The sequence below is a fragment of the Chiloscyllium plagiosum genome, chromosome 26, assembly GCF_004010195.1.
Source record: "Chiloscyllium plagiosum isolate BGI_BamShark_2017 chromosome 26, ASM401019v2, whole genome shotgun sequence".
NCBI lineage: Eukaryota > Metazoa > Chordata > Chondrichthyes > Orectolobiformes > Hemiscylliidae > Chiloscyllium > Chiloscyllium plagiosum.
The window spans coordinates 44,552,112-44,580,029 of record NC_057735.1 but is presented as its reverse complement, the minus strand read 5'-3'; the positions used below and the strand labels follow the sequence as shown (position 1 = coordinate 44,580,029).

The window sequence follows — 27,918 nt, the reverse complement described above, 5'->3', positions numbered from 1 at the left end:
CTTACCATTAAGTGTATAAGTCCTGCTAAGATTTGCTTTCCCAAAATGCAGCACCTCGCATTTATCTGAATTAAACTCCATCTGCCACTTCTCAGCCCATTGGCCCATCTGGTCCAGATCCTGTTGTAATCTGAGGTAACTCTCTTCGCTGTCCACTATACCTCCAATTTTGGTGTCATCTGCAAACTTACTAACTGTATTTCTTACGCTCGCTCCAAATCATTTACATAAATGACAAAAAGTAGAGGTCCCAGCACCGATCCTTGTGGTACTCCATTGGTCACAGACTTCCAAGCTGAAAAACAACCCTCCACCACCACCCTCTGTCTTCTACCTTTGAGCCAGTTCTGTATCCAAACGGCTAGTACTCCCTGTATTCCGTGCAATATCTCTTGCCATCCAGGGTTCCCTATTCTTGCCAACCTTGCCCGTCACCCTCACAAGATCATATAGACCTTGAACTTTAGCTATCTCATTTTTAAAGGCCTCCCACTTGCCGGAGGTCCCTTTCCCTGCAAACAAACTACTCCAATCAACCCCTGCGAGCTCCCATCTAATTCCATCAAAATTCACCTTGCTCCAATTTGGAACTTGTCCCTCAGTTTAATTATTTTAAAATGAATAGAACTATGATCACTGGTCCCAAAGTGCTTCCCCACAGTCACTTCAGTCCCTTGTCCTGCCATATTCCCAAGAGTAGGTCGAGTTTTGCCCCTTCCCAAGTAGGACCCTCGATACACTGCTTGAGGAAACGTTTCTGAACGCACTTAACAAATTCAACCCCATCTTAGCCCTTTATGCTCTGGCAGTTCCAGTCTACGTTAGGAACATTAAAATCCCTGACTGTGACAACCCTGTTGCTCCTGCAAGTCTCCCCTGTCTCCCTGCATATTCGTACCTCTAATTCTTGTTGACTACTTGGAGGCCTTTAGTACATCCCCGATAGTACAAGCCCGATAATGTCACCATCCCCATCTTATTTCTTAGCTGCACCCACAAAGCCCAACTGGACAATCCTTCAGTTACTTCATCTGATTACTGCTGTGATACTTGTCTGAACCAAAAATGAAACTCCCTCCTTTAACAACCTCTGTCCCACCTAAAACACCTGTTCCCTGGCACATTAAGCTGCCATTTCTGTCCCTCCCTCAGCCATGTTTCTGTAATGGCTAGAATATCCCAGTCCCACGTACCTATCCGTGTCTGAGTTCATCGGCCTTACCTGTCAGCCCTCTTGCATTGAAGCAGATGCAGTTTAATCCAACAGGCATTCCTTGTTCCCGGTCGTGTTCCAGCCTGACCTATTTCTTCAACTTACTATTTCTGATTACAGTCTATCCTTCCAGCCTTGCATTTGCCTCCCTGCTGCTGAGGATTCCACACCCCTGCCAATCTAGTTTAAACCCTCCCTTGCAGCACTAGCAAACCCAGCTGCCAAGATATTGGTCCCCCTCCAGTTCAGGTGCAACCTGTCCCTCTTGAACAGGTCACCTCTGCTCCAGAAAAGATCCCAATGATCTAACAATCTGAATCCCTGCCCCCACCACCAATCTTTTATCCATGCATTCACCAGCCATATCCTCCTGTTCTTACCCTCACTAGCATGTGGCACTGGAAGTAATCTGGAAAGTAATCCAGACAAGGTCCTGGTTTTTAACATTTTTCCTAGCTCTCTGTGATCACTCCTAAGAACCTCATCCCTGTTTCTACCAACGTCATTTGTGTCAACGTGTACAATGATTTCTGGCTGCTCACCCTCCCACTTTGAGAATGTTCTGCAGCCGCTCAGAGATATCCTAGACCCTGGCACCTGAGTGGCAACACACCATCCTCAATTCCCGTTTCCAGTCACAGAATCTCCTATCTGTCCCCTAACTATTGAGTCTTCTACCACAAAGGCTTTGTTGACCTTTACCCTTTCCCACTGTGCCCCAGAGCCAGTCATAGTGCCACCAACTTTGCAGGAACTCTAGCAAGTGCTTAGATAGTTATTCTATTGCAATGTGAGGTGAAGGTGTTTGCTCACAATAATTGTTCGGTGAGTTTACTTTTGCTATTTGTGTTTCTGAATCCTATATTGTGCCCAGCATTATTCAAACCAGCATAACGGCCACTTGCTGCCATATTATCTCGAACCTTAGGTGAGGTGCATGGGGACCAGCAGCATCCTCCTCACAAACTCGATGATACAAAAAGGAAAGTAAGGATGAGAAGAGGGATGCCACGGTGGCTCAGTGGTTAGCACTGCTGCTTCAGGGCACCAGGGACCTGGGTTCAATTCCAGCCACGGGCGAATGTCTGTGTGGAATCTGTACGTTCTCCTTATGTCTGCGTGGGTTTCCTCCCATAATCCAAAAATGTGCAGGTTAGGTGAATTGGCAATGATAAATTGCCCAAAGTGTTCAGGGATGTGTAAATTAGTTGTGTTAGTCAGGGGAAATGTCGAGCAATAAGGTAGGGGAATGGGTCTGGATGGGTTAATCTGTTTGGAGGGTCGGTGTGGACTTGTTGGGCCAAATGGCCTGTTTCCACACTGTAGGGTTTCTATGATTCTGTGAATGCAGCTTGCAGGAGGTGATTCCCACAATACAGGCTGTTTAAAGCAGAGGACCATTTTCCTCAAACTGTCTGAATGCCAGTGTCTCAGGAAGTAGAGGATCTCGTATCAGGCTGTGACAGGGAATTTGCAAGGTTCTCAAAGGCTTGTTGCCAAATGACCCTGGCAGATTTTTTTTAACAACTATCGACCTCAATGTCATTGCTATAAAAAACAAGAGTGCTGGAAAAACTCAACAGCTCTGGGAGCATCTGTGGAGAGAGAAGCAGAAGTAGTGTTTTTGAGTTTGATATGCTTCAGGACTGAAGGGAGTTTGAGAAAGAGGAGACATAAGTGGAATAAATAATAAGGATGCCCTCAGCAAAAGACAAAGTCAGTGCTAATGTAGACACAGAAGGTAGAGATGCAAAGCAGGTAGCTGGGAATGGTGAAAGTAGGTTGGCTTTGCTGAGAGAATTCATATACATTTTGCCAACACTGATGGTTTGAGGCTGTTGCTGCCGTATCAACTGAAGGGAGTTTGAGAAAGAGGAGACATAAGTGGAATAAATAATAAGGATGCCCTCAGCAAAAGACAAAGTCAGTGCTAATGTAGACACAGAAGGTAGAGATGCAATGCAGGTAGCTGGGAATGGTGAAAGTAGGTTGGCTTTGCTGAGAGAATTCATATACATTTTGCCACCACTGATGGTTTGAGGCTGTTGCTGCCGTGTCAATGCTGTAAAGCATTATTGTCTGTTTGACTCCAGTAAACTGTCAGGTTTTGGATAATGTTGGACCAAATCTTTATACAGTTTTATAAGCACATTAAAATACATATTACAAATATGAATCACCTCACCACAGTTCCAGTCAGTTTCTTTTTGAAAGTTATTTAATATATAAAACCATCACAGGATCGCCTTTTTCAGAAATTTAAGAAGCAATTAACATGCACTACCAACTATGGACAATATGACTACACCAAAAATAATGAAAAGTGACAAGCGATGCAGGGAATTAAATTACATTTGAATTGGAAATAATACACTGCAGTCCCTGCAATGTCCACCTCTCCGGTTCTTTTTAATTTTTAACTTTTATTTATAAAACCAACAATTACCAAACACTGCCCATTGGGGTACTGCATTAAAAGGGTAGGGAGAGAGGAATGAGTTTAAATTGACATAGGGCTGGAGGGGTAAATAATACAATCAACCCCCCTGCTGCCCATCTCTCTTGAGAAGCATTGAGGGAACTGGTGATATTTCCTAATTAATCTGTTCAGGGATATATGACATAGCTCTAGAACAGGTGAGACTTGAACAAAGGCATCCTGATCCAGAGGCAGGGACATTCCTATGGGTACCATAGTGCCCTATATTGGTTTGGAACCTGCTGAGGGATGGTACTATGCACCTCTAGAGCAGGTGGGGTCTGAACATCTTCTGGTCAAATGAACAGTGCAACCTTCAGGCTCTGGAGCCCAGGAGCTCAGGGCACACATGCTCCATCTCATTTTCCCTTTTTCTTTCTCCTTTCCCTTTTCCTTTTTTCACTTACCTTCTTGTGAAGAGCTCAGATGGCACCAGTGGCAGCGAGGTGCCCAGCGCTTCGGAAGGCAGTCTGTTTTCCCAGCAGTGGCTGCGGCACATTTGGGCCCAATGTCTGGTGCAGGAGCCGGCAGCACCAGCAGAGGCTACTTCGGCGTGGTGAGGAGGGGGTGGTGGGGCCAATTCGGCGCCCGGCAGCTTCAACAGTAGCTTCATTGCCGAGATCAGCAGAGTCATGGCAGCACCAACACTGATGGAGGCAAGATAGTGCAGAAGAATTGTGACACAGTTCCAGCTGCAGTGGCTTGCTGAAGGGACTCGAAGTGGGCCAACTGCTTTGTGTTGGTGTTGGACTCAGTGTCAGGGGAAAGAGCCTATATTCAGGCCCATGGCTAAGGCACTTAAGAACACGCAACTGAATACTTTTTTCCACCATCCAAATCATCTGAGTTTTTTTAATGTATTTATTAACCAGCAGTCGTAAATCACCCGAGTTCTTCAATTCATTAATTTAGATGCAAAGCCTGTTGAGAGGAACGCAAAGCTTCAAAGGTGAGGGTGAGATAGGGATGGGGGGGGGAGGCGTTATGAACCAGACCAAACCCCCTCAAAACATATCAAGGAGATGGCCTGGACTGTAACTTTTATCTTATTTAATATAAGGTGGAGCGTTCCAGATGTGATTTGATTACTCAAGTTACTAGGCTTTAAGCAAATCACAATTTATTCTTCCATTGCAAATCTTCTCAAGAACTCTTCCACTATTGTTAAAATACAAACAAAAAAAAGAATTGGCACAACTTTAATTCTATTTAAATACCTAACAAAACAATATATATTTTAATTTCTACTCATTAACTGTTCCAATAAAGCACCATCCCATAATCACATCCATGGTAAAGGTAAATTAAGCAAAACAGATACCCTCACTTGTTATCTCCTCTAATCCAGGAGAAAAGAAAACTAACAGAATGAATCGAGCAGCAGAGAGAGAACTCAAATCTTTGCAGTAGCAGAGAGAGAGCTGCATTTAGTAGCTTCAACTTCCAAACCCCCAACTTCAACAACTGAAAGCAAAACCAAAAACCCTGGGACCAAAAGAGAAAATGCTGGAAAATCTCAGTTAGACTCACAGATGCTGCCAGACCTGCTGAGATTTTCCAGCATTTTCTCTTTTGGTTTCAGATTCCAGCATCTGCAGTAATTTGCTTTTACCCAAAAACCCTGGGGCTGCGTGAGCCTGACTCCATCCATTCATGCTTCTTTTGTTTAATTTTAAAAAGGCCCAAACCTATTTACTCTATTTTCCATGGAGCAGACACCTCAGGACCAGGTTTACAATATCAAGAGAACCAGGATAGACAAATCCATCTTAAATGTACATAGTGTCACAGGGGCTAAGTCAAAATGCAGTTAGAAGACAGCACTCCACTCCTTGTGGTGCCCACCTCTCTTCAAAGACATTGATACTGTCGGTGGATGGTGTGTGCTCCCTCTTCGAGGTCACCCAGCCAAGAACATAGCCCAGGGGAGGTGCAGCTACTTAACAGATATGAGCGCCTCCACTGCCTAGACTTGCAGTTCCTTTCTATTTTTCATTATTTTTTATAAGTTAATGCCCACCATCTGCATCCAATTAACACAATTTACAAATTAATGAACAACTAACTTTGACTCCACACGCAACATTTAAAGCAATTCTGGATTATCAAGAATCTTTGTTATTAATGTTATAGAACATAGGTTGACCCCCCTCCCCCCAACTCTGAGAAATAAAACTGAAACACCCAAAGGGGAGCATCCTGCCTTATAATCTGTAAAAAGAGGATGAGAAGTGGGGTAAGCTGTTTTCAGCAACTTCTAGTGGTTAAATAAAATAAATCCCTGCCACTCACTTTAAAATCAACAAGTAACAATTTAATTATCTAACTCTAATAGTGAACAAATTAACTAAACTATTAACAAACCCAATAAATCCATGAGGTGCATGGATAGGGTAAATAGACAAGGTATTTTTCCTGGGGTGGGGGAGTCCAGAACTAGAGGGCAAAGGTTTAGGATGAGAGGGATATGGGCCAAGTGCTGGAAATTTGGACTAGATTAGGTTAGGATATCTGATCGGCATGGATGAGTTGGACCGAAGGGTCTGTTTTTGTGCTGTACAGCTCTATGACTCTAAATCCCTTCTAACTACTAACTATTCTGGAATAAATCAAGATTCAAATGGTATGCTATTCCAATAAATAAAAGTCCCACTCATATAACAAAAAATAGAATTTAATCTCTTGAAATTACAGCCAGGTTACATCTTCTGGAATGTTCTACACCTCCTCCCATTAAGTCTTCTACCATTCCATCTTTTCCTCTGATTCTTCTGTCAGAAATGCCTCCTTCTTTGTTGTTCTTTTGTCAGGAATTTAGATGGTGCTTTCTCTAATACACAGATGACTGTGAAAGCCAATTTCAAGAGAGAGAGAGAGAGAGCTGAGGCTGTTAGCTCTGACGAGTGGCAGTTAGCTCTGGGGCTCTGTCCAACTGCTCCCTTCTTTCATACTCATGATGAGATAGCGATTTCTTACATTATGATTGGTCCCTATGTTGTCAAAAGCATCACATTTGAATTTTACAGGATTTTGTTAGCTAAGGATCTGACTTAAATTGATTGGCAACCATTTAAAATCCTGATGAAAGGCTTTTGCCCAAAACATCAACTCTCCTGCTCCTCAGATGCTGCATGACCTGCTGTGCTTTTACAGCGCCACACTTTTTGACTCTAAATTTAAAACCTGTTGTCTTGATAAAAATGCTGCTTAGCCTTTTGATGAGAAATGTTTCAGTTCAGGTGCTTTCTGTGCACCTGCAAACTTGAAATCTGCTGTTCACAGACATCCGTTTTTACATCTAAGCACAGAAAAAATATCATCTTTTAAAGGGACCACACAATGCTTTCCACATTTTGCAATTTTACACCGCAACACGAGCAAGGACTTCTATGTGTGGAACACATACACTGCTCCCATGTGGAGCTGACGTCATCAAGAATCCCAGGCAGCTGCGGTATACTTTCATCCTGTCCCAGAGCACCAGCCTTGACTGGGTCACACTTCAAAGCAGACTAACAGGCTGGCAGCTTGGAGACAAAGGACACCAGATTAAAATATGGCTAATGGCACCCATATGTAACCCAATCGATGAGACCCAGCAGAGACACATATATCAACAAGAAGAGTAATTTAGTAATCCAAAGGTGTGTTGAAAATAACAGTTTAGGTCCCTAGATCAGGTGATCCCCTACAATATACACTAGCCTGAGCATTCTGCATGTGGTCTGCTGCACTCTGCACAACATTGCAGAGCAATGAGGGTTTCAATCATCAGAAGGAGCACACTGCTGCTTAAGACTCTCTCATAATATTGTAAGTCAGATTTTATCAGTGTACCATTAATACATAAGATTTTGTACGTAGGTATCTTTGTATCTAGCTTTATAAGGATGTAATACTAATCTTTTACTTTTATTTCTTCATTTTCCTAATTTATTCTTAAAATTTTGTACCTAGGTATCACAGGGAGAACTAACCATTTGGATACAGAACTGGCTCAAAAGTAGAACACAGAGGGTGGTGGTGGAGGGTTGTTTTTCAGACTGGAGGCCTGTGACCAGTGGAGTGCCACAAGGATCTGTGCTGGGTCCACTACTTTTCGTCATTTATATAAATGATTTGGATGTGTGCATTGGAGGTATAGTCAGTAAGTTTGCAGATGATACCAAAATTGGAGGTGTAGTGGACAGCAAAGAAGTTTACCTCAGAATAGAACAGGATCTTGATCAGATGGGCCAATGGGCTGAAGAATGGCAGATGGAGTTTAATTCAGATAAATGCAAGGTCCTGCATTTTGGGAAAACAAATCTTAGCAGGACTTATACACTTCATGGTAAGGTCCTAGGGAGTGTTGCTGAACAAAGAGACCTTGGAATGCAGGTTCATAGTTCCTTGAAAGTAGATGCAGGTAGATAGGATAGTGAGGAAGGCGTTTGGTATGCTTTCCTTTATTGGTCAGAGTATTGAGTACAGGAGTTGGGAGGTCATGTTGCGGCTGTACAGGACATTGGTTAGGCCACTTTTGGAATATTGTGTGCAATTCTGATCTCCTTCCTATTGGAAGGATTTTGTGAAACTTGAAAGGGTTCAGAAAATATTTACAAGGATGTTACCAGGCTTGGAGGATTTGAGCCGAAGGGAGAGGCTGAATAGGCTGGGGTTGTTTTCCCTGGAGTGTCGGAGGCTGAGGGGTGACCTTATAGAGGTTTATAAAATCATGAGGGGCATGAACAGGATAAATAGACAAAGTCTTTTCCCTGGGGTTGGGGAGTCCAGAACTGGAGGGCATAGGTTTATGGTGAGAGGGGAAAGATATAAAAGAGACCTAAGGGGCAACTTTTTCACTCAGAGGATGGTGTGTGTATGGAATGAGCTGCCAGAGGAAGTGGTGGAGACTGGTACAATTACAGCATTTAAAAGGCATCTGGATGGGTATATGAATGGGAAGGGTTTGGAGGGATATGGGCCAAGTGCTGGTAAATGGGACTAGATTTGGTGAAGATATCTGGTCGGCATGGATGAGTTGGACAGAAGGGTCTCTTTCTGTGCTATGCGTCTCTATGACTCTACGAGATGGCGCCGGAAATGGCGACTTTCTATCCTTTTGCTGTACTTATGTATTCCTGTACTTTAGTACATGTGACAATAAACTTAATTCTAAGGCTAAGCTAGCAACCCCAATTTACATTTGCAATCCCCCAACACAAAGCAGTCCAGCAATCAACAAGCAGCCTTCTCATCACCATTCATTGCTCAGTGGCTAGCAAGCTAAAAGGTGGTGATTAATCTAACATACCCATTACCACTGGGTGATAGAGAGGATAGCTTTAAGCACCGACCAAATAGTGGATATTTTCTTTCTTTCAAAAGATGCTTTTTTCAGTTATTTTCCCCCTCTTCTGAAAGTGTCTTTCGGAGTCTTCACCCATATCACCAGTCTACTCTAGAATAACTGAAGGGAACCATCGAAGGGAACCTGTATGTAGAAGGAGTGAAAGGACAAGAGCTGGAATGTCACCTCTTTCTCTTCACAGATGCTGAGTGATTCGAATATTTTCTGATTTGATGCTAGGGATTATTACCATACTATCAGTGCCTGGAAAGATAGCAAAATGTTTCACCAAAGGGATCTCTAGGCATTGACTTGCCTCTTCAAGTTCTCCTCTGGTCTGTCCATAAAGTTGATTAAAGTCTTGATCTTTGTTCAATTTTCTTCATAAAGACATCTTGGGAAAATTCAGTGCATTGAATAGTTGTTGTTATTTTTGGGAAGAAGAAGAAGTCTGTGATGGCCGCTGTGATACAATAGCCTCCTTATGTTCATATCTACAGATGAGCAATGGGTGAGTGAGCAAGGTAGTGGGAGGTAACTGATTGTTTGGGCATTTATCCGAGATACTCAAGGAGAAGAAACACAAATTGGAATAAAAGGCCAAGGAGATCACAAGATAAAGGAGGCCATTCGGTCCATCCCATTACAGCCAGTAATGACGAGTTGTTGTTGTAATCCATCCATCTTGTGAAATCATGCAGAATATCTATTACAGAATCTAATTCTTTCATAAATTATATGTATCTCACACTCTACCCAAAAATGTATTCCTTTTGTCAACCACTCTATTTGAAGAATTACATGTTAGCATTTTTATTTAGCATGTATTTGCCTTCCTTTGTTTGCCTTTGCAACTTAATTTAAATTAACATCCGTATTTTGTATCTCCCAAGAAAGTCACTTCTCAGACACTACCTTTTCCAGCTCAAACACACATGTTCATAAACACACATGTACACACACGTGCATAAACATGCACTCTCTCAGGCCTGTACACCCACACGCATATACTTATGCACACACATGAACACAGGTTAATCCCAGCACTCATGCAAATTTTAGAAAGATAATTTCAATATGTGATGGATTTCCCCATCTTTAGCCAATTGCACTGCAGCCTCAGCTGAGATTAATTGAACATTTGATCTTGCTGGAGAGTATGGTTTACACACAGTGGAATGCCATCTCCAGCCTTGGAAAGATCAGGAATAATGACCTCATGTAGAGAGAATAAACAATTGGAACCTTTTTGCACTGCTTGGATTATAAATCAATAAATGAACCCTGCTATCAGTTTCCATTACTGGCCCCTATAGAAACTGTTTCTTGAAGCTTGTGTCAGACAATACACTATTCAACAAAAAGTAACTCACTGCAGATATTGCAGGTCTGAACTGAAAGCCAGGTCAGGCAGCATATCTGGATAGAGGAAGGTAAGTCTAACCTTTCAGTTTCTTTTTTATTCTTTCATGAAATGTCAGCATTGTTGGCTAGACCAGCATTTACAGGCCAATCATAGTTGCCCAGAGAGCAGTTAATGGTCAACCATACTGCTGTGGGTCTGGAGTCACATGTAGGTCAATTCAGGTAAGTACAGCAGTGAACCAGATGGGTTTTCCTGACAATTCACATTTGATTTGACTTATCATTGTCACATGTTCCTAAGTACAGTGAAAAGTTTTGTTTCTGTACAGCAGAGCCACCCATGATGCCATGAACCTGGCTACTGCTGCCGTCCCCTGGTGAACCATCTCCTCCAACAGTATCCAAAACAGTATACCTGTTTTGGAGGGAAATGACTGCAGGGGACACCTACACTGGCTTCCTGCTGGTTTTCTGCCTTTAGGTCACCCATTCCTTTTCTCCCTCAGCAATCCTAATCTACGGTGTGACCAATTCACTAAATGCGCTATCCATAACCTCCTCAGCATCGTGGATGCTCCAAAATGAGTCTATCCACAGGTCCAAAGCCATCACGCGGTCTAACAAGCTGCAGCTGGACACACTTCTTGCACGTGAAGGAGTTTGGGACATCAGCCACATTCCTGAGCTCCCACATTGAGCAAGAGCAGCATGACATGGGTCATAGGGTGCTTGAACAGAGCAAGGAATATGGTTGCAAAGAAGGTGCACAAAAAGTAAGATCAACATTAGATTTGAAATTTGCGAGGTCCATTCAAAAGTCTAATAACAGCAGCTGAGAAGCTTCTATTGAACTTATGCTACACATGTTTAAGCTTCTGTATCTTCTACCCAATGGGAGAGATTACAACCAGGATGGATGGGTTCTTTGATGATGTTGACTGCCTTTCTGAGGCATTCAGCAGTTGCCGTACTAAGCTGTGATGCATCTAGATGTTTTCTACGGTGCATCTATGAAAGTTGGTGTGGGTCCTCATGGACGTGCTGAATTTCCTCAGCCTCCTGTGGAAGAACAGTAGGCATTGTGCTTTCTTGATTGTCACATCAACATGGGTGGTCCAGGACAGATTGCTGGTGATTGTCGCACCAGGGAATTTGACACTCTTGACCAAGTTGATGTAAATAGGGGTGTGTCCTCCTCCTTATCATTAAATTCTTAATTCCAGATTATTATTGAATTCAAATTCCGCCATCTGCTGTGATGGGGTTCAAACCCAGGTCACCAGAATATTCCTTTCGCTGCTGGATTAATAGCCTAGTGATAATACCAATTGGCCATCACCTCCACACCCCCCCAAACACCTTTCACCAATATCTAACATTTGAGATCACTAATAGAAAGAAATGAAATTAAATACCTTTCGCAAACTGATTAGAGTAATTTGCACAGTTTTGAAGGGTAGCCACTATTATAACGCGAGAAATACAGCAGCCAATTTGCAGATGACAAGAACCTGTTAACAACAATGAGGTGAATGACCAGATAATGTGTTATAGTGATGTTGGTGGATACTGTCCGGGACTGAAGGGAGAACTCTTCTTTATGTTCAACTAACAGGCCAACTGGGGCCTCAGCAATAAGACAGCATTGCTGTCAGGGCTACACTCCCAGAACCAACCGCTTATACTCACATCTCCAGGGTGGGACTCAGGGATAAGAGTGCTAGCAACTGAGCCACTACTGACTCTTGAGCTGAAAAAGAAATATTCTCCTCTAGAAAATAGGATTTTAGAAAAGGACTAGCTGCATTCTAGCTTATAATGAAGATGGTAACACCTAAGTGTAGAATTATAGTAAGGAACCTTTGCAATGTTCAGCAAGATGAACCAATAAGCACTAAATTTAAATGGGTTGCCTGTGCTGGTATCCTCCAGCTCTGATTTCTTTGTAATGGTTTCTGCCAGTGTAGGCTGCTTCTGTTGTACCCACTAGATCCTTCTGAGGATTATAATGTGAACACTGTTTAGTGTACTCATCCCCTGAAGAAGTCAGCTTAAGAATTTAAGAACCTCTAATGTAGGGGTCCCATTGGTAGCAGTGGTCTTATGGGGTTGAGGACAGTGTGAGACATGACTCACACTTCCCTCTTTAAAACCTCACCAAAATTCAATTCAAGGCCAGCACTTGGTATACTGAGTTTTGCTGGAGCTCCAGACTTCGAGACTTTCTGACTCCTTTGTATCAGAAACCCTTTCTTTTTGAAGAATCTTTCCAAATGCCTTCTGTCACTGCAGAAACTTTTAAAATGTTAAATTGTTCTCTAATTTTAGGGAACAGATTTATATCTCATCCTTTACTCACTGAACAGCAGTACATCAGTTCTCTACCCACCACATGTACAAAATAATTTCTCTTTTGTAAACTGGGTGATCAACACTGGCACACATCACATACTCGTCTAAGTGAACTTTTCCAAATGACAAGACTCAATCTATATTCTGCACAAATTAATGATTTAATTGACTGCAATAACTTACTGTACTGGCCATTGTGCATTGCTCAAAGCAAACAGCACATTCTCATTAAAGAACAATTTACACTCAGACACAGGGGTGAACTGAGTCATCAGGATCAGCTATTGGCTATTAAGTACTTGACAATTTCCTGGATTTTGCATGCAGCAGGAAGTGTGTCTGACATCTCAATCAAACTGCACATGAATCAGCTGAAAGCTTATTGATTTGCAAACAAGACAAAGGGGTTGTCACAAAGGGCTTTCCAAGTCACATCCTCTGTGTATCTGTGGGTTCCCTGCCAGTCTGTAGAACATGAAAACGACCCCATTCTTTTTGTTTTTTTTTAGCTAGAAGGATACATACCAGGCAACACTCCTGGTGAAAGCATCCATCATTTCCTTGAGTCAGACAAGACTATTGTCTGACCAATGTGGCAAATGCCTCCAGATGCTACTTGAAGAGTCCACATGCAAAATCATTTAAGGCTCTGGCGTTTTAGCTTGGTATCAAAAATGCTGTTCTCCAATGGAAATGGCTTTCACCTCCTCAGCCAACATGTTCCCACAAGTACCTATCAACATAAGCAAAGCTTCCTGCCAACCTCAGGATTGAAATGTAGAGAATACAGTTTCGGTCTTCTAACTCCAGTCCATGCTTTTTTTAAAAATCAACATGTTATGAGACAGCAGGTGGATCTTGAACCCACAACTTCTGTATTGAGAGGTAGGTATAATACCAAGAACATTTTAAATAAAAATTTGTATAGCATCTTTAGTGCAAAATTAAACTCTTCTACAATGACTTTAATCAACCTACTTGGACATGTTATGACACATCTCCATGGCCACAATACAACACACTTTGTGCAAAACTGACTAACTATGGTAGAAATGTCTCGACAGCACTTCCTGTGATTCACCTGATTAGAATTCATGCATAACTGGCTGCCGAATTTAACTTTTTAAATTTCAAAATTATTTTTAATTTTGCCGACAGGAATCAGGTAAATTTGATTGATGGGTTACCTTTTGAAAGGCTATTGTTGCATTGTATTTAATGCTGCACTGAGCAAAGGGTGGGAGCAAACAATTAACATTGTGTCAGGAAATTGCCAACTGAATTCAGTAAACGTTTCCAATCCAGAATAGGGAAATTTGGATTTTAATTGTCTATCAAAGGACCATGGCTAATAAATTCCCTGGCCCTTTCTCAAAGGTCGCAAACAATACTGCCAATCAAATCCACTATCCCAGGCAAGACCTTTGATTTGTACTAACATCTCTTTGACATCATACTGTGTCAAAAGGCTGCATTTGCCATATTCACTTGGAATTGCTGTTGCACACTGTAGCACTGGCCAATTGGCACCTTCATTTCCTATTGTCCGTAACGTTAGCAATTTATGTTTGGATCTGAACTCGGCTTTTGAGAAATCCTGTATGAATCTCTGATATTAACTCTTTACAGGTTACAAAATAAAGGCATTAAACAATTTCTAATAAAAAATACAGTGTTGCTGTGTTATGACCCACACTTTCAATCCTTGTACAGTATATGAGGAGGTTGCTCTTGTAGAAGTCCAATGACTCAATTAAAATTGGAGCAGCTCTGGTCAGTCAATTAAGTGGAATCAAATGGAAGGAAGATTAATTTTTTTTAGTGGGTAGATGTTAACATGAACTAGGTACATTGCACAAGCTTTTAATATTGTAAGTTTATGTGACAATTAATTCAAATCCTCTAAATCCCCCAAATCACCAGCAATCACACCCCCTCCCCAGCCCCCCACACTTTGCAGACCAGGCATGCTAAACAATATCATACTGAACAAAATGCAAACTCAAACTAAGCCATGCATTTAGCCTGATTTAGTCAGAGTGCAATGAATCTGTTTTCTCTCAGTTCAGGGAGAATTACCAATACCACAATACCATCTGCTCATTATCATATTGCTTTTTATTCGGCGTTGTGATGCCTGCATATTGTCTGCAAAGCTTTCTACATCTGCAGTGATTTCACTACAAAGGTATTTTATTGACTGTTTGGGACAACTGGTGATCATGCTATATTAATACAAGTCTTCATTTTAAGACATTACTTGAAAGCTGCCTCTTTGACAAAGCTTTTGGTCACTTGTCCTAATATGTGCTTAGCTGATCCCTCCTGCAGCTGTTTCGTTCAAAATAGATTGTTTCTTCAGCTCCTCTGAACTCTGCTACTTTATCCCAGAGACTCGCCACACGGCATTAAAACATGGGTATGGACTCTAATCGTGGTCCAAACCTCAGATATTATAAATAGAAAACCATGCAGCTGGTCCTCCTGGGTATCAATTTGAATTGGCAGTAAATGAGGCTTGGCACCAGAAACATCATTCACAAGAACACCTTTGTCGTTAATTGTTTTTGGAATGACCTGAGACAACTCTTCTCCATAGGACTCACCTTGAGACAGCTCTAACGTGTCTTGAGATCTGTCCACCATGAATGTCACTACCTATTTGCACATTGTAACCTCTGGATCCCATTAATGATACATATCCTAATACACCTTACTTGCAATTCTCTCTCCCTGGGATCTCCTTCTCCATGGGACTCCTCCTCTCTCTGGGATTCCCTCCTTCTCTCCCATTCCCCATTCAGCAGTTGGAAGCCCCTTCTCCTATGACTCCACCCCCATCTGCTCACTGCACCGGGACAGGAATAGGCCACTTTCACCCGCGCCGCGAATGCTGGGATAGAGCTGTCTCCATAATCCCCCGGAGAGCGGCGCTAAGAGGAGGCAGAGGGACAAGGAAGCGGCTCGGGCACCGAGCTCTGCAGGAAGCAAGCAGAGCTTACCGAGAGCGAGTGGCTGAGGACGAAGCAGTTTGTGGAAACCAGTAAGTGACTGGCTCTTGCTGAATGATGACCACCGGCCAGGAGCTGAAAGAGTCCGAGCATGAAGCTCAGGCTGCGGAGCTGGATCGGATAGCCGAGGATCTGACACCCAACCAGGACAGGGGAGTACTTAAGGTAACAAATACTGACGTTTCCTCCGGACTGTGAATGAGAGAGTTGAGTCGGAGTCTTAGATGTTTGGTTGTCATTGAAATACCAACAGTCATTGTTAAATTTAAAAAGAAATAAGTTTTACTCTCCGTCTCAGAAAGTGACTAGAAAAAATAAACGAAGCAAATTCTGAACCCGGTTTATTCACAGGACAATGTAACTTTATCTGTGATAAACTATTTTATTTCAGTACTGCAACGGTGGCTGTTGTTCATCTCTACCAGGAATACATTGACACACGTTTTCTGCTGTGGTTTGAATCAGTAATGTACTAAATACAATATTATACATAGTTTACCCGCTTAATGTAGCTAACCCATTCTGATTGACCCGCCTTGACTCTGTATGTCAGATAGATCAAATGTGTGGGGTTTTTTCAACTTCGTGTTTACAATTTCCTTGCCCATACGTTATTGGGTGTCCGCTTCGTAGTGCCTCTGAATGGTTTATGTTAACTTAAAGCCAGGACAAATCACAATCGGAAACTTTCATCAAAGTCTGGGGTACTTCTGAAATGTACAACAGTTAGAAGGTGATCGATATTATTTGGATTTCATTCCACTCCAGCAGCCCCTCGTGTTTAAGACAATTGCAGGTCTGTGTGTGTCTGTGTGTGTGTGTCTGTGTCTGTGCCTGTGTGTGTCTCTCTGTGCGTGTGTCTCTGTGTGTGTGTCTGCGTGTGTGTCTGTGTGTCTCTGTGTGTGTCTCTGTGTGTGTGTGTGTGTAGCCTGCACTCAGTAACCATTCCCCATTCCCCAAATCCCCACGACCCTGACATTCGCTGCAGACTGCCCTCTCGGCCTTAAAAGGACTCAGCAACAGTCAGCAATCAACTCCAGAGCGTGTCGGATTCACCGCCGTCACACTTTACCTCCAAACACCTCACAAAAACAATATCCATTTACTGCAGGGTCTTCTGAAGAAGGGTCACTAGACCCGAAACATTTCACACTTGCTCTCTCCACAGCTGCTGCAGATCTGCTGAGTTTGATGAATTGGCAGCAGCATTCAAGTCGTCATCCCGGATCGAGATGTGAAACCAGAAGGCAGCCTTATAGTGAACCCCAACATTAGCCCCGACATCACTGCTACCCCAATGCATCCCCAGACTCTCCCCCCTTGCAATTCGACTGTAGTTCTCCAAGCTCCGGCTTTCTCACATCACATGAAGAGCACAGAGATGCGCGCCAGTTCAGGGGAGTGCGATATTTGGAGGGGGTTGGGGTGGGGTGGGGGGACGGAGCTGCACGCTGACATTCCCAGAGAGAACAGAGCAAACTAGTTCCTGTGGATCCGTTGCTGAATTTGCAGATTTGTTCGCTCGCTGTGTCTTCTATGGCAGGGGTCGACTCAGACTGTTGCACGCTACCTCCCGATAGATGACAATGTGGTGGAGATTTGATCTTGCACCGATTGTTAGACCATTGCGTTAACTCTGGGTATCACTGTCGCTAACACTCAATGGAGCTGACCTAGGAATTCATTATCGCTTCTGATTTTAACCCGATGTCAATACTCAAGGTTTCATTTGTTACTGTTATTCCAAGATTATTGATGCCAGTAGGTTTATTTTCAATAACAGAGTGCTGGCATGTTTTGGGGAATTCTGGATCTAAGCGAAGAAACAGTCTTAACGCCTCGGTATGTTTTCTCCACCCTTAGTTCAATGGCCGTGTTGTGACTGGGGCTGATACCAGGTTCAGAGTTTTAAACGTTAATTTATTTCTGTATCTTGAATTAACTAACCATCCCAAATATCAAGCTGCAAAACTCAGTGACAAAGTGAGGCTAGTTAGAGATAACCTCTGGGGCACGTATGCATCTGACTTACCTTTCCATTGTCATTTACTGAAATGTACCTGCTGTTGTTCTGGTAGTCTTTGCAAATTGCTGTAATTTCAACTGCTGATTTGGAATAAAATCTTCTTTAACTGTCCTTCATTGGATTGGGGTTGCGTTCAGCAAACTAAATATTAAAAAGAGAAAAGAACTTGCATTCATACAGCACCTGTTCTAACTTCAGAATGTCTCAAAACATTTTTGAAAGTGCAAATTACTATTGCCAATGTATGAAACTCAACTGCCAATTTGTACACAGCAAGCTGTCACAACCAACAATGTGGTAACTGATTAACTAATCTAGTTTAGGTGTTGACTGGGACTAATATCAGCCCAAACGTTGGGGATAACTTCCCTTTGCAATAATGCTGGGGCTCAGCATTAACATCCTTCAGGACTATTGAAAGTCATCAAATACTATGTGCAGACTCTGGAGTGGGAATTGAAACCTCAACTGTCCAACTCCGAGGTAAATTTGCAACTAAGGCCGAATGAAAGTTTCAGAATAATTTCCAGTCAGCAACTGATTCATTTCTGTGTTCAACATTTGTAATATGTGTGAGTTCCTGTGACAGTAATGCAAGATCCCCTCCTGTGGCTCTCACACAGTCCCTCAAACAGTTTTGTTTTCAACACTGTGCTATTTCCATTGTACATTCTGAGTTGCTGTCGAGTTAACTAATATTTTGCAGTTTTGCAAGTGTGCAGGTTTAGATTTGGTCTTTCCTATGAATCTGATAAAGTCAATTCTTTTCTCTAATCTCCCATCAGCTTTGATATACACAGATCCCAAAGATTACTGAATAAAATGCACCATGCAATGTTGTTTGGATTACATTTCCATCATTTTAGTTAATGATACAAGCTATTTATTTTAATATAAAACTTGCACACTCATTTTAAATCTGACTACCTCCAATTCTCTTGTGGCTTGAAACCTTGTAGTCCTTTTCAAAGAAATTATTCACTTTAGAACATTGTTGTATTCTATATGTTATCAATATTTAAGATTGGTGCAGATTTTTGTCTTATTATGCTTTAGGAGTAAGAGATCATAGTCATAGAGTCATACAGCATGGAACCAGACCTTTCGGTCCAACCAGTCCATGCTGAACATAATCCCAAACTAAATTAGTCCCACCTGCCTGCTCCTGGCCCTTATCCCTCCAAACATTTTTCATTCATATACTTATCCAAATGTCTTCTAACTGTTGTAATTGTACCCACATCCACCACTTACTTAGAAAGTTCATTCTATACACGAACCACTCTCTGTGTAAAAAAGCTGCCCCCATGTCTTTTTTAAACTGTCTTCTCTCCCCCTAACAATGTGCCCCTAATCTTGAAATCCCCTATCCAAGGGAAAAGGCAACTATCATTAGCCCTATCCATACCCCTCATGATTTTATAAACCTCTATAAGATTGCCTCCCAACCTCCAGTGAAACACTCCAGTGAAAAAATCCCAGCCTATCCAGCCTTTCTTTATAACTCTAACCTTCCAAATCCGAAACATCCTGGTAGATTGCTTCTGAACCCTTTCCAGCTTAATAATATCTTGCCTATAACTGGGTGACCAGAATGAGACACAAGAGACATCACCAATGCCCTTAACAACCTCAATATGACTTCCCAACTCCTTTACTCAAAACATTGAGCAATGAAGCCAAGCATGCTAAATGCCTTTTTAACCACCCTGTCTATATGTGATACAAATTGGTGTAAAATTTCACATATATTTAACGAGGAGTTAAGATTGTGTTTCAAATTAGTGCATTTGTAATATGTGTGAGTTCCTATAGCAGTAAGGCAAGATCCCCTCCTGTGGCTCTCACACAGTCTCTCAAAGATTTTTTTTTCAGCATTGTGCTTTATCTATCATCAAATTTACAAAGAATGTTTAAGAATTAATATTTATTTCCTTTCCACTCTCATGGAGTAGAGAATATAATGGAAAATTCTGCAGGAGAACTTTGTCTGGTTTTTAGACTATTTATGAAATGTAACCTATTGAATGGATAAAATTAACTATAAGTACAACACAGATAATTGGATGTAAACAACAAAGTAAAATTATATAGAGAATACAATTCAAGATCTTGAGTAACTCTGGCTCAGAATCATCAGGCTGGGACGTGAAATAAAAGTACAATGATATAATAGGAAGGGTAGCATGAGCTGTCCAGTTTACTCCAGAACACAGCTACACCAGGATTGACAGGATGTGAGTCGTTGTGTCCCTCAGGGGTTTTTGCTTTTCATTGTGTTTATCAATTCAATGAAGGGAAAGCTAGCTATCTGGGTTTGCTGGTGATATGAGGTTGTGTTGCAAAGTAATCAGTGTAGAGCAGAAAGGGAAAGCTGTGGAGCTGCAGTGATGGATGGCATGAAGTAGATAATGCTTGATGTGGGAAAGTATGAGGTCATCCATTTTGAACCTGCAAAAGATAGATCAGAATGTTTTCCAAATAGTGAAAAGCCAGGAACTGTGGAAGAGCAGAGAGATTTGAAGATTCAGGTACATGAATCAATAAAAACTAGTGGAAAAGTACAAGAGAAAAGTTATACAAACAAATGGAATATTGGCCTTCATCATAAGAAGGCTGGAATACAATTGGGTAGAAGTTTTATAAATTGCCAGTTGCATCCCGTTTAGCATGCCTCATTCGGTTTCGGCACTACATCTTAATGTTACACGTTGTCATAGATGTAGTGAAAATTCACAAAAAATTGACAACAACAACTTGTATTTATATTGCACCTTTAATGTAAGTAAACATTCGATGTGAGTTTGCAAAAAAGGTATAAAACAAAATATGGTGAACCGTGGATGACAGGAGAAATTGTGGCGACGAGACAAGATGAAAAGCATACATAAGATCCAGGCAGCTAATAATAGAACAGGCTTTGGGAGAATATCGTGAGAGTTGGAACAATCTTAAACGAGGAATCGAGCGGGCTAAAAGGGGTCATGAAATAACTTTAGCGAGCAGAATTAAGGAGAATTCCAAGGCTTTTTATTCATATATAAGAAGCAAGTTGGTAATTAGAGAAAGGATTGGTCCATTAAAGGATAAGAAGTCAGGTTGTGTCGAACCTGAGAAAATGAGTGAGATTCTCAATGATTTCTTTGCATCAGTATTCACTGAGGAGAGGGGTGTGATGAATGTTGAGATTAGAGAGTGAAGTTTGTTTACTTTGGATCACGTTGATATAAGGAGGGAGGATGTGTTGGGTAGGCTAAAGGATATTAAGGTTGACAAATCCCCAGGACAGGTCGGATCTATCCCAGGTTGCTGAGGGAGGTGAGAGAGGAAATAGTTGGGGCCCTGACTAAGATATCTTAGTAGCATCCTTAAATATAGATGAGGTGCCAGAAGACTGGAGAATTGCTAATGCTGTCCCTCTGTTCAAGAAAGTAGTAGAGATATTCCAAGTAACTACAGACCAGTGAGCCTGACGTTGGTGGTGGTAAAGTTGCTGGAGAAAATACTGTGGGACAGGATTTATTTACATTTGGAAGAGAATGGGCTTATCAGTGATAGGCAACATGGTTTTGTGTGGGGGAAATCATGTCTTATCAACTTAATAGAGTTCCTTGAGGAAGTGACCAAGTTGATAAATAAAGGAAGAGTTGTTGATGTCATATACATGGACTGTGGTCAGGCATTTGATAAGGTTCCCCCTGGGAAACTAATGGAGAAAGTAAAGTCACATGGTGTACAGGGTGTTCTAGCTAGGTGGGTAAAGAACTGGTTGAGCAACAGGAAACAGAGATTAATAGTTGAAGGGAGTTTCTCAAAATGGATGATAGTGACCAGTGGTGTTCCACAGGGATCAGTGCTGGGGCCACTGTTGTTTGTAATATACATAAATGATCTGGAAAAGGGCATTGGTGGTCTGATCAGTAAGTTTGCAGATGACATGAAGATTGGTGGAGTAGCAGAAAACATAGGGGACTGAAAAAGAATAGAGGAAAAATAGACTGGAGAGTTGGGCGGAGAAATGGCAGATGGAGTTCAATCTGTGCAAATGTGAGATGATGCATTTTAGAAGTTCTAATTCTAGAGCGAATTATACTGTAAGTGGAAGAGCCATGGGAGGTTGATGAGCAGGGAGATCTGGGGCTTCGGGTCCATTGTAGCCGGACGTTGGCTGCACAGGTGGAGAGAGTGGTCAAGAAAGCATATGGTATGCTTGCCTTCATCGGACGGGGTATTGAGTATAAGAGCTGGCAGGCCATGTTAAAATTGTACGGGACCTTGGTTCAGCTGCATTTAGAATACTGTGTACAGTTCTGGTTGCCACGTTATCATACGGATGTGGACGTTTTGGAGAGGGTGCAGAGAAGGTTTACAAGGGTGTTGCCTGAGATGGAAGGTACTAGCTATAAAGAGAGGTTGAGTAGGTTAGGATTGTTTTCATTATAAAAAAGCAGATTGAGGGGGTCCTGATTGAGGTCTACAAATCATGAAGAATATAGACAGGGTGGAGAGAGATAAGCTTTTTCCCAAGGTGAGGGATTCAATGAGAGGTCACACGTTCAAGGTGAGAGGTGAAAAGTTTAAGGGAAATCCACATGGAAAGTACTTTACACAGAGGGCAGTAGGTGCCTGGAACACGTTGCCAGCAGAGGTAGTGAGGCAGGCACGGTAGATTCATTTAGGGTGCGTCTGGATAGATGCATGAGTAGGTGGGGAGCAGAGGGATGCAGTCCTTAGTAATTGGGCGATAGTTTTAGACAGTGGATTTGGATCAGGTCAGGCTTGGAGGACTGAAGGGCCTGTTCCTGGGCTGTAAATTTTCTTTGTTCTTTATCACATTGAGTTATATAAGGAGATATTAGGGCAGGAACTAAATGAGGTAGAAGAGCAAAGAGATCTTTTAATACAGAAATTTATGTCAACGAAATTAGCAACTCAAGTTGAAAAAGCTACTAAGGGGCAAGCAAAACTGGTGAAGGGTGAGGGGCAAAGAAGATCAGGGAGGAATTGCCAAAGGCAAAAATAACCTTGGTTAGACCACACATAGTACTGCGTCCAATCTGGTCTCTATTTCACAAAGAGGTTACTGGAGTGTTGGAGAAAGTGCAGACACATTCAATGATACTGCCAGAATTCAGAGGATGCAACTGTGAGGAAGAATTGGGGAGTCTGAGGCCCTTTTACCGTACTAGGTTAAAGGTTCTGCAACCAGCCAAGCTGGAATGTGGATGGAACTTCAAATCTGCCATTCATTCAACTGAGCCAGCTTGTGCCCTAAAACTTGGAATTTGAATTGGTCTCTTTGCCTGTTCACTGTGGGCTGTGTGTGGTCCCTGGACACAGAAAGAGAGCAGAATTCACAATAAATGTTAAAATAATACAGTGATGACATATTCCTGTTTCTCAGTTATTATTGCAGGAACATTATAGAAAGTAGGCTAATCTATAATATATATTCAGAGACTGAATCATGTAAAAATCTTTCTTTTGGTGGACCAAAGATCTATGAACACATTGACAGTGATAATCAAATGGAACGTGTCTATTGGAAGACCCTCAGTAAACTGCAACACAGCAGTCTGATCAACACATAGAATGGTACTGAAATTACCTGCATTAACCAGAGCGAGCTTGCCAAACCCTCCAGCAGCCAGTCAACAGCACACAGATGAGTCATTGTCAAATATTTTGAAACTTGTAGTACCTGCCATTCTACTTAAGTTACAGGAGAACAGTTCGATCACTCAGTGCTTCCTAGAAACAACCATTCTGATCCCACGTGTCTATGTTGTTTCCATATTTCAGTTTATTCCTTTTCCTTGACTAACCTATCTAACCTATTCTTAAATGCTGACATTGCCTTCATTTCCGTTACCAGCTCCTTAGTGAATTCCACAACCTCAAAGCAGCTTTACAACAGAAGTAGCTTTTTCCTGTTCTCTGTCCATTATTTTATACATTCAATCTTGTACTCAGGTCCCCTGCTTCTGAACTTCAGACCCCCAGAAATACTTTGTCTGGTCTGCCCGACCACAACTTAATTATCACTTCATCTCTTCTGTTCTAATAGAACTGAGAAAACATTTTTCAAGTGTGTCTTTGTGTTTCTTCATATCAAGCAGCTTTCTACTGAACCTGTACAGTGGTGTCTCTAAATCTTCAGCATCTTCCTATACTGGAGAAACCTAAATGACGCAGAATGCCCCAACTGTGATTTCAACAAAGGTTTGAATAGATTTAATGTTACATCTTAACTTCTATCTTCATCCTTTCCATGAAACCAAAAGCATACCTTCAGTTGGGCCAAAAGGGTTGATTTTTCTACATTAGATATGCTTATTGAACATCATTCTGTGTGGTTAATCTGTACAACATAGATATCCTGATTAATAAGACACAAGCAGTACTGTGATTGTGATTTGAAGAGCTGTCTTACCTTCTGACAATGGTGGAATAGTTCAAGAAGAAAGTCTTCTCCTCTCATCGCGTCTTGTCCTCGACCTGGGATGACTTTCAAAGAATCGGAGTCAGGTCATTGAAATTGCTTCTGGATTGCTTCCAAGGCTTTGCAGCAAAATTCCTGGCACTGATCCACTCAGCTATCTCTGTCCACTGTTGCTGCCAAGCAAGACATACTTCCTTCCATTGAGAGAATCTGGATCACGTCCACTCTTTAGAGAGCTGTCTGCCAGGGCCCCAGTCTCCACCTAGGAGCCTGACTGGGAGTTGAGTTGGGGTCTATATGGGACTCTACTTCTTCTTCACAACTTAGTTTTCTATCTAGCTCAGTGTAGGTGGAAAATTAACTATCATGCAGTTGGGATATGGCTGTCGGAATGGGTCATCATATTCCTGGAGGGGTCATCCCTTTGTTTTAAACACCTTCACAACATCCAGCCCACCATCCTTCTCCATCCAGGCATCTGGCTCCCAATTTATCCATACTCCTGGGACACAACCCTTCTGTGGCCAATTGAAAAGTGAATGGACTCTTCATTGATTGTTGGGAATTGTTGACAGTCACTCAAACCACTTTTTCTTTGCACACTCCTAGTATTTTTATAACAAATGAACAAAAATATTTCAAGAGCATTATTTTAACAACTTTTTTTTTGTATTACCCATCTGACTTTCTTTTCCCTGTGTTGTTCATGGCATTTTCCTGGAAACAAGAGTTCAATTCCTTAGGGCACTGGAACAATTGAAAAATTATGTGGGTGGACATGGTGTTCACTGCTCTCGGCCTCCAGACAGTTCAAGCCTGTTCTTTTGTTAAAGAAAATGAAGCATTGTGAGCCATGAGTCATCCAAATAATCTCCCTGCTGGGAAAGTAGCAGGAAATCCTATGAAAGTGCACGGCCCCTCAGCCTCTTTCAGTCAAATTAAACAAAAGACTTTAAGACATACGAGAAAGAGTAGACCATTCGGCCCATTGAACTCACTCTGTCATTCAACATGATCAAGGCCGATCTTTGGCTTCAACTGCACTTTCCCGACCACTCCTCATACCTCATGATTCACTGGGAAATCAATGGTCTGTCTATCTCAGCCTTGGGTGTACTTTATGACAAGCATCCACAGCACTCTGGGGTAAAGAATTCCAAACAGTCGCAATACTTTGATTGAAGACATTTCTGTTCTGCTCAGTTATTGTTAGCTGATCTCGAAACTGTGCACCTTTTATAAGAAAGCAGGAAATTATAAATCAGTTAACCTAACAACTGCCTTAGGGAAGTTGATAGAATATATCATTATGGGGCTTGTAGCAGGATGCTTAGAAAGCATAAATGTGATCAGACAACATCAACTTGAAAGAAAAAACACGTTTAATTTATTCATTTTTTGAAGACGTAAGGCACGTGAAAGAGAACAAAGAGGAACTGACAGATGTGGTGCATTTGGATCTCTACAATGCATTTGATAAGGTGTCACATCAAACATTGTTGCACAACACAAGAGCACATGGTCTAAAGGACAACATGCGGCATGGGTAAAGGATTTGTCAGCAAACAAGAAGCAGAGAGTAGGGATAAAGAGATTGGCAGGCTGTACCTAGTGGAGTGCCAAAGGAATCAATTTTAGGGCCTCCACTATTTATAATCTACGTCAATGACATGGAAGCAAAAGCCAACTGCATGATAATTAATTTTCCACTGAGACTAAGCTAGGTAGGAAATTATGATGTGAAGAGGAGTCTGCAAGGGGATGTAGTCAGGTTCAGTGAATGTGCAAAATATTAGTAAATGGGGAATAATGTTGGAAATGGTGTATTAGTCTGTTTTTGCAAAAATATCGGAAAATGGTATACTATCTAAATGGAGAGAGATGCAGAACTGTGAGGAACCTGTGTGTGGTGATAAATTAAGTATAAAATGTCAGTTTGCAGGTACAGTACATCATTAGGGAGGCAAATAGAATGTTACCGTTTATTACAAGGGCAATGGAATATAAAAGTTGGGCCATTTTACTGCAACTTTATAGGAACATAAGTGACGTCATTTTTGGAATACTATTTTCTGTTTTTCTTTCTTTGTTTGATAAAGGATATAATTTCATTCAAAGCAGATTGATTCTAATCATTCCTGGGCTGAGACTGTTTTTCTACGAGGGTAAATATTGGGCTAGCTGTACCAATGAAGTTTTGAGGGGTGAGATGACACACAAGACCCTGAGGGGTTAGAAAATGGTGGATGCCGGGAGGGTGTTTCCTCTTGTGAGGGAGACTAGCACTATGGATGTAAAAACAAGAGGCATCTCTGCAAAGACACAGATGAAGAGACAATTTTTCTTTGAGAATTGCTTGTGGAAATTCTCTTCTCCATAAAGTAGTGCAGGCTGACTCATCAAATGTGCTCATGACAGTGTTAAATGGATGTTTGATCAACATGGGGAGTCGACTGCTGTGGGCAGCAGAGAGGAAAGTGGAGTTGAGGCTATAATCCGATTAGCCATGATTGCTTGAATTGTGGAGCAGGCTCAAAGACCTGAATGGCTACACTTACTTCTAACTTCTATGTTTTGATGCATCCCTTGATGCAGAAACAGCCTGTTTGAATCTATCCATCAGATTAATTTGTAATACTAAATGTTTCAATGAGATCACCTCTCATTTTTCCAAACTCCAGCACATATGGATTTATTTACACAACCTCTCATCAAAAGGTTCCTCTAATCCCTGGGACCAATCTAGTGAATCATCACTGTACTTCCTCCAGTGCGAGTATATACTTTCCTGAAAATTTGGATTAAATATTCAAGATGTAGTCTCACCAAAGCCCTTGAACAATTATAGCAAGACTCCTTAATGCCTGTGCTTGAACCCTCTTGTAATAAAAGCTAACCTGCCATTTCCCGTCTTCATTGCTTGCTGCATCTTTATGCTAACTTCCTGTGTTTCACCATTTTGGCCTTCAGGATTTTGGAAAAACATTCTGCTTTTCTAGTTATATAACCAAAATGAATATCCTCTCATTTCCACACAATAATTGCTGCATCTGTCAGCTTCCTGTACACTCACTTCACCTGCCTCTTATATCTTTTTGCAGCCTCTTTGCATCCTCATCTAGCTTTGTATCATCAGAAAACATAGATACATTACTCCCCATTGATTCAACAAAATTATTAATGTAGGTTGAAAATAGCTCGGACCCCAGCACTAACCCTTGCAACACTTCACCATTTACAGTTTGTCAAATTGGAAAACCCTACTTATCCCTAGTCACTGTTTAAAAAATTCTAACTATGTTAATATATTGGCCCTAACTCCATGGGCTCTTAGCTTGTGTATTAATCTTTTGTTTGGTCTCTTATCAAATATATTTTGAAAATCCCAGTACTGCATCTATTTGTTCCCATCATTTACTCAACCAGTTACACCCTCAAAAAATGCTAATATATTTAATCATGGAATCCCAACAGTGTGGAAACAGGCCATTCGGCCCAACAAGTCCACACCGAGCCTCCAAAGAGTAGCCCACCCTGACCCATTCCCCTACCCTATCATGCTACATTTCACCTGACTAATGCACCTAACCTATGCATCCCTGGACACTATGGGCATGTTTGCATGGCCAATTCACCTAACCTGCACATCTTTGGACTTTGGGAGGAATCCGGAGTACCTGGAGGAAACTCACACAGAT

At 41.7% G+C, this 27,918-nt stretch overlaps 1 protein-coding gene across 1 annotated transcript in view; it reads left to right on the top strand.

Annotated features, from left to right (window-relative positions):
* Positions 1-15,634: 15,634 nt before the first annotated feature.
* LOC122563305 (peptidyl-prolyl cis-trans isomerase FKBP5-like) overlaps positions 15,635-27,918 on the top strand; it is a 131,452-nt gene continuing 119,168 nt past the window's right edge. The window contains exon 1 of the mRNA XM_043717019.1: positions 15,635-15,917. Coding sequence (XP_043572954.1) covers positions 15,807-15,917 — 111 coding nt within the window. The 5' untranslated portion in view covers positions 15,635-15,806. The remainder of the gene's footprint in view (positions 15,918-27,918) is intronic.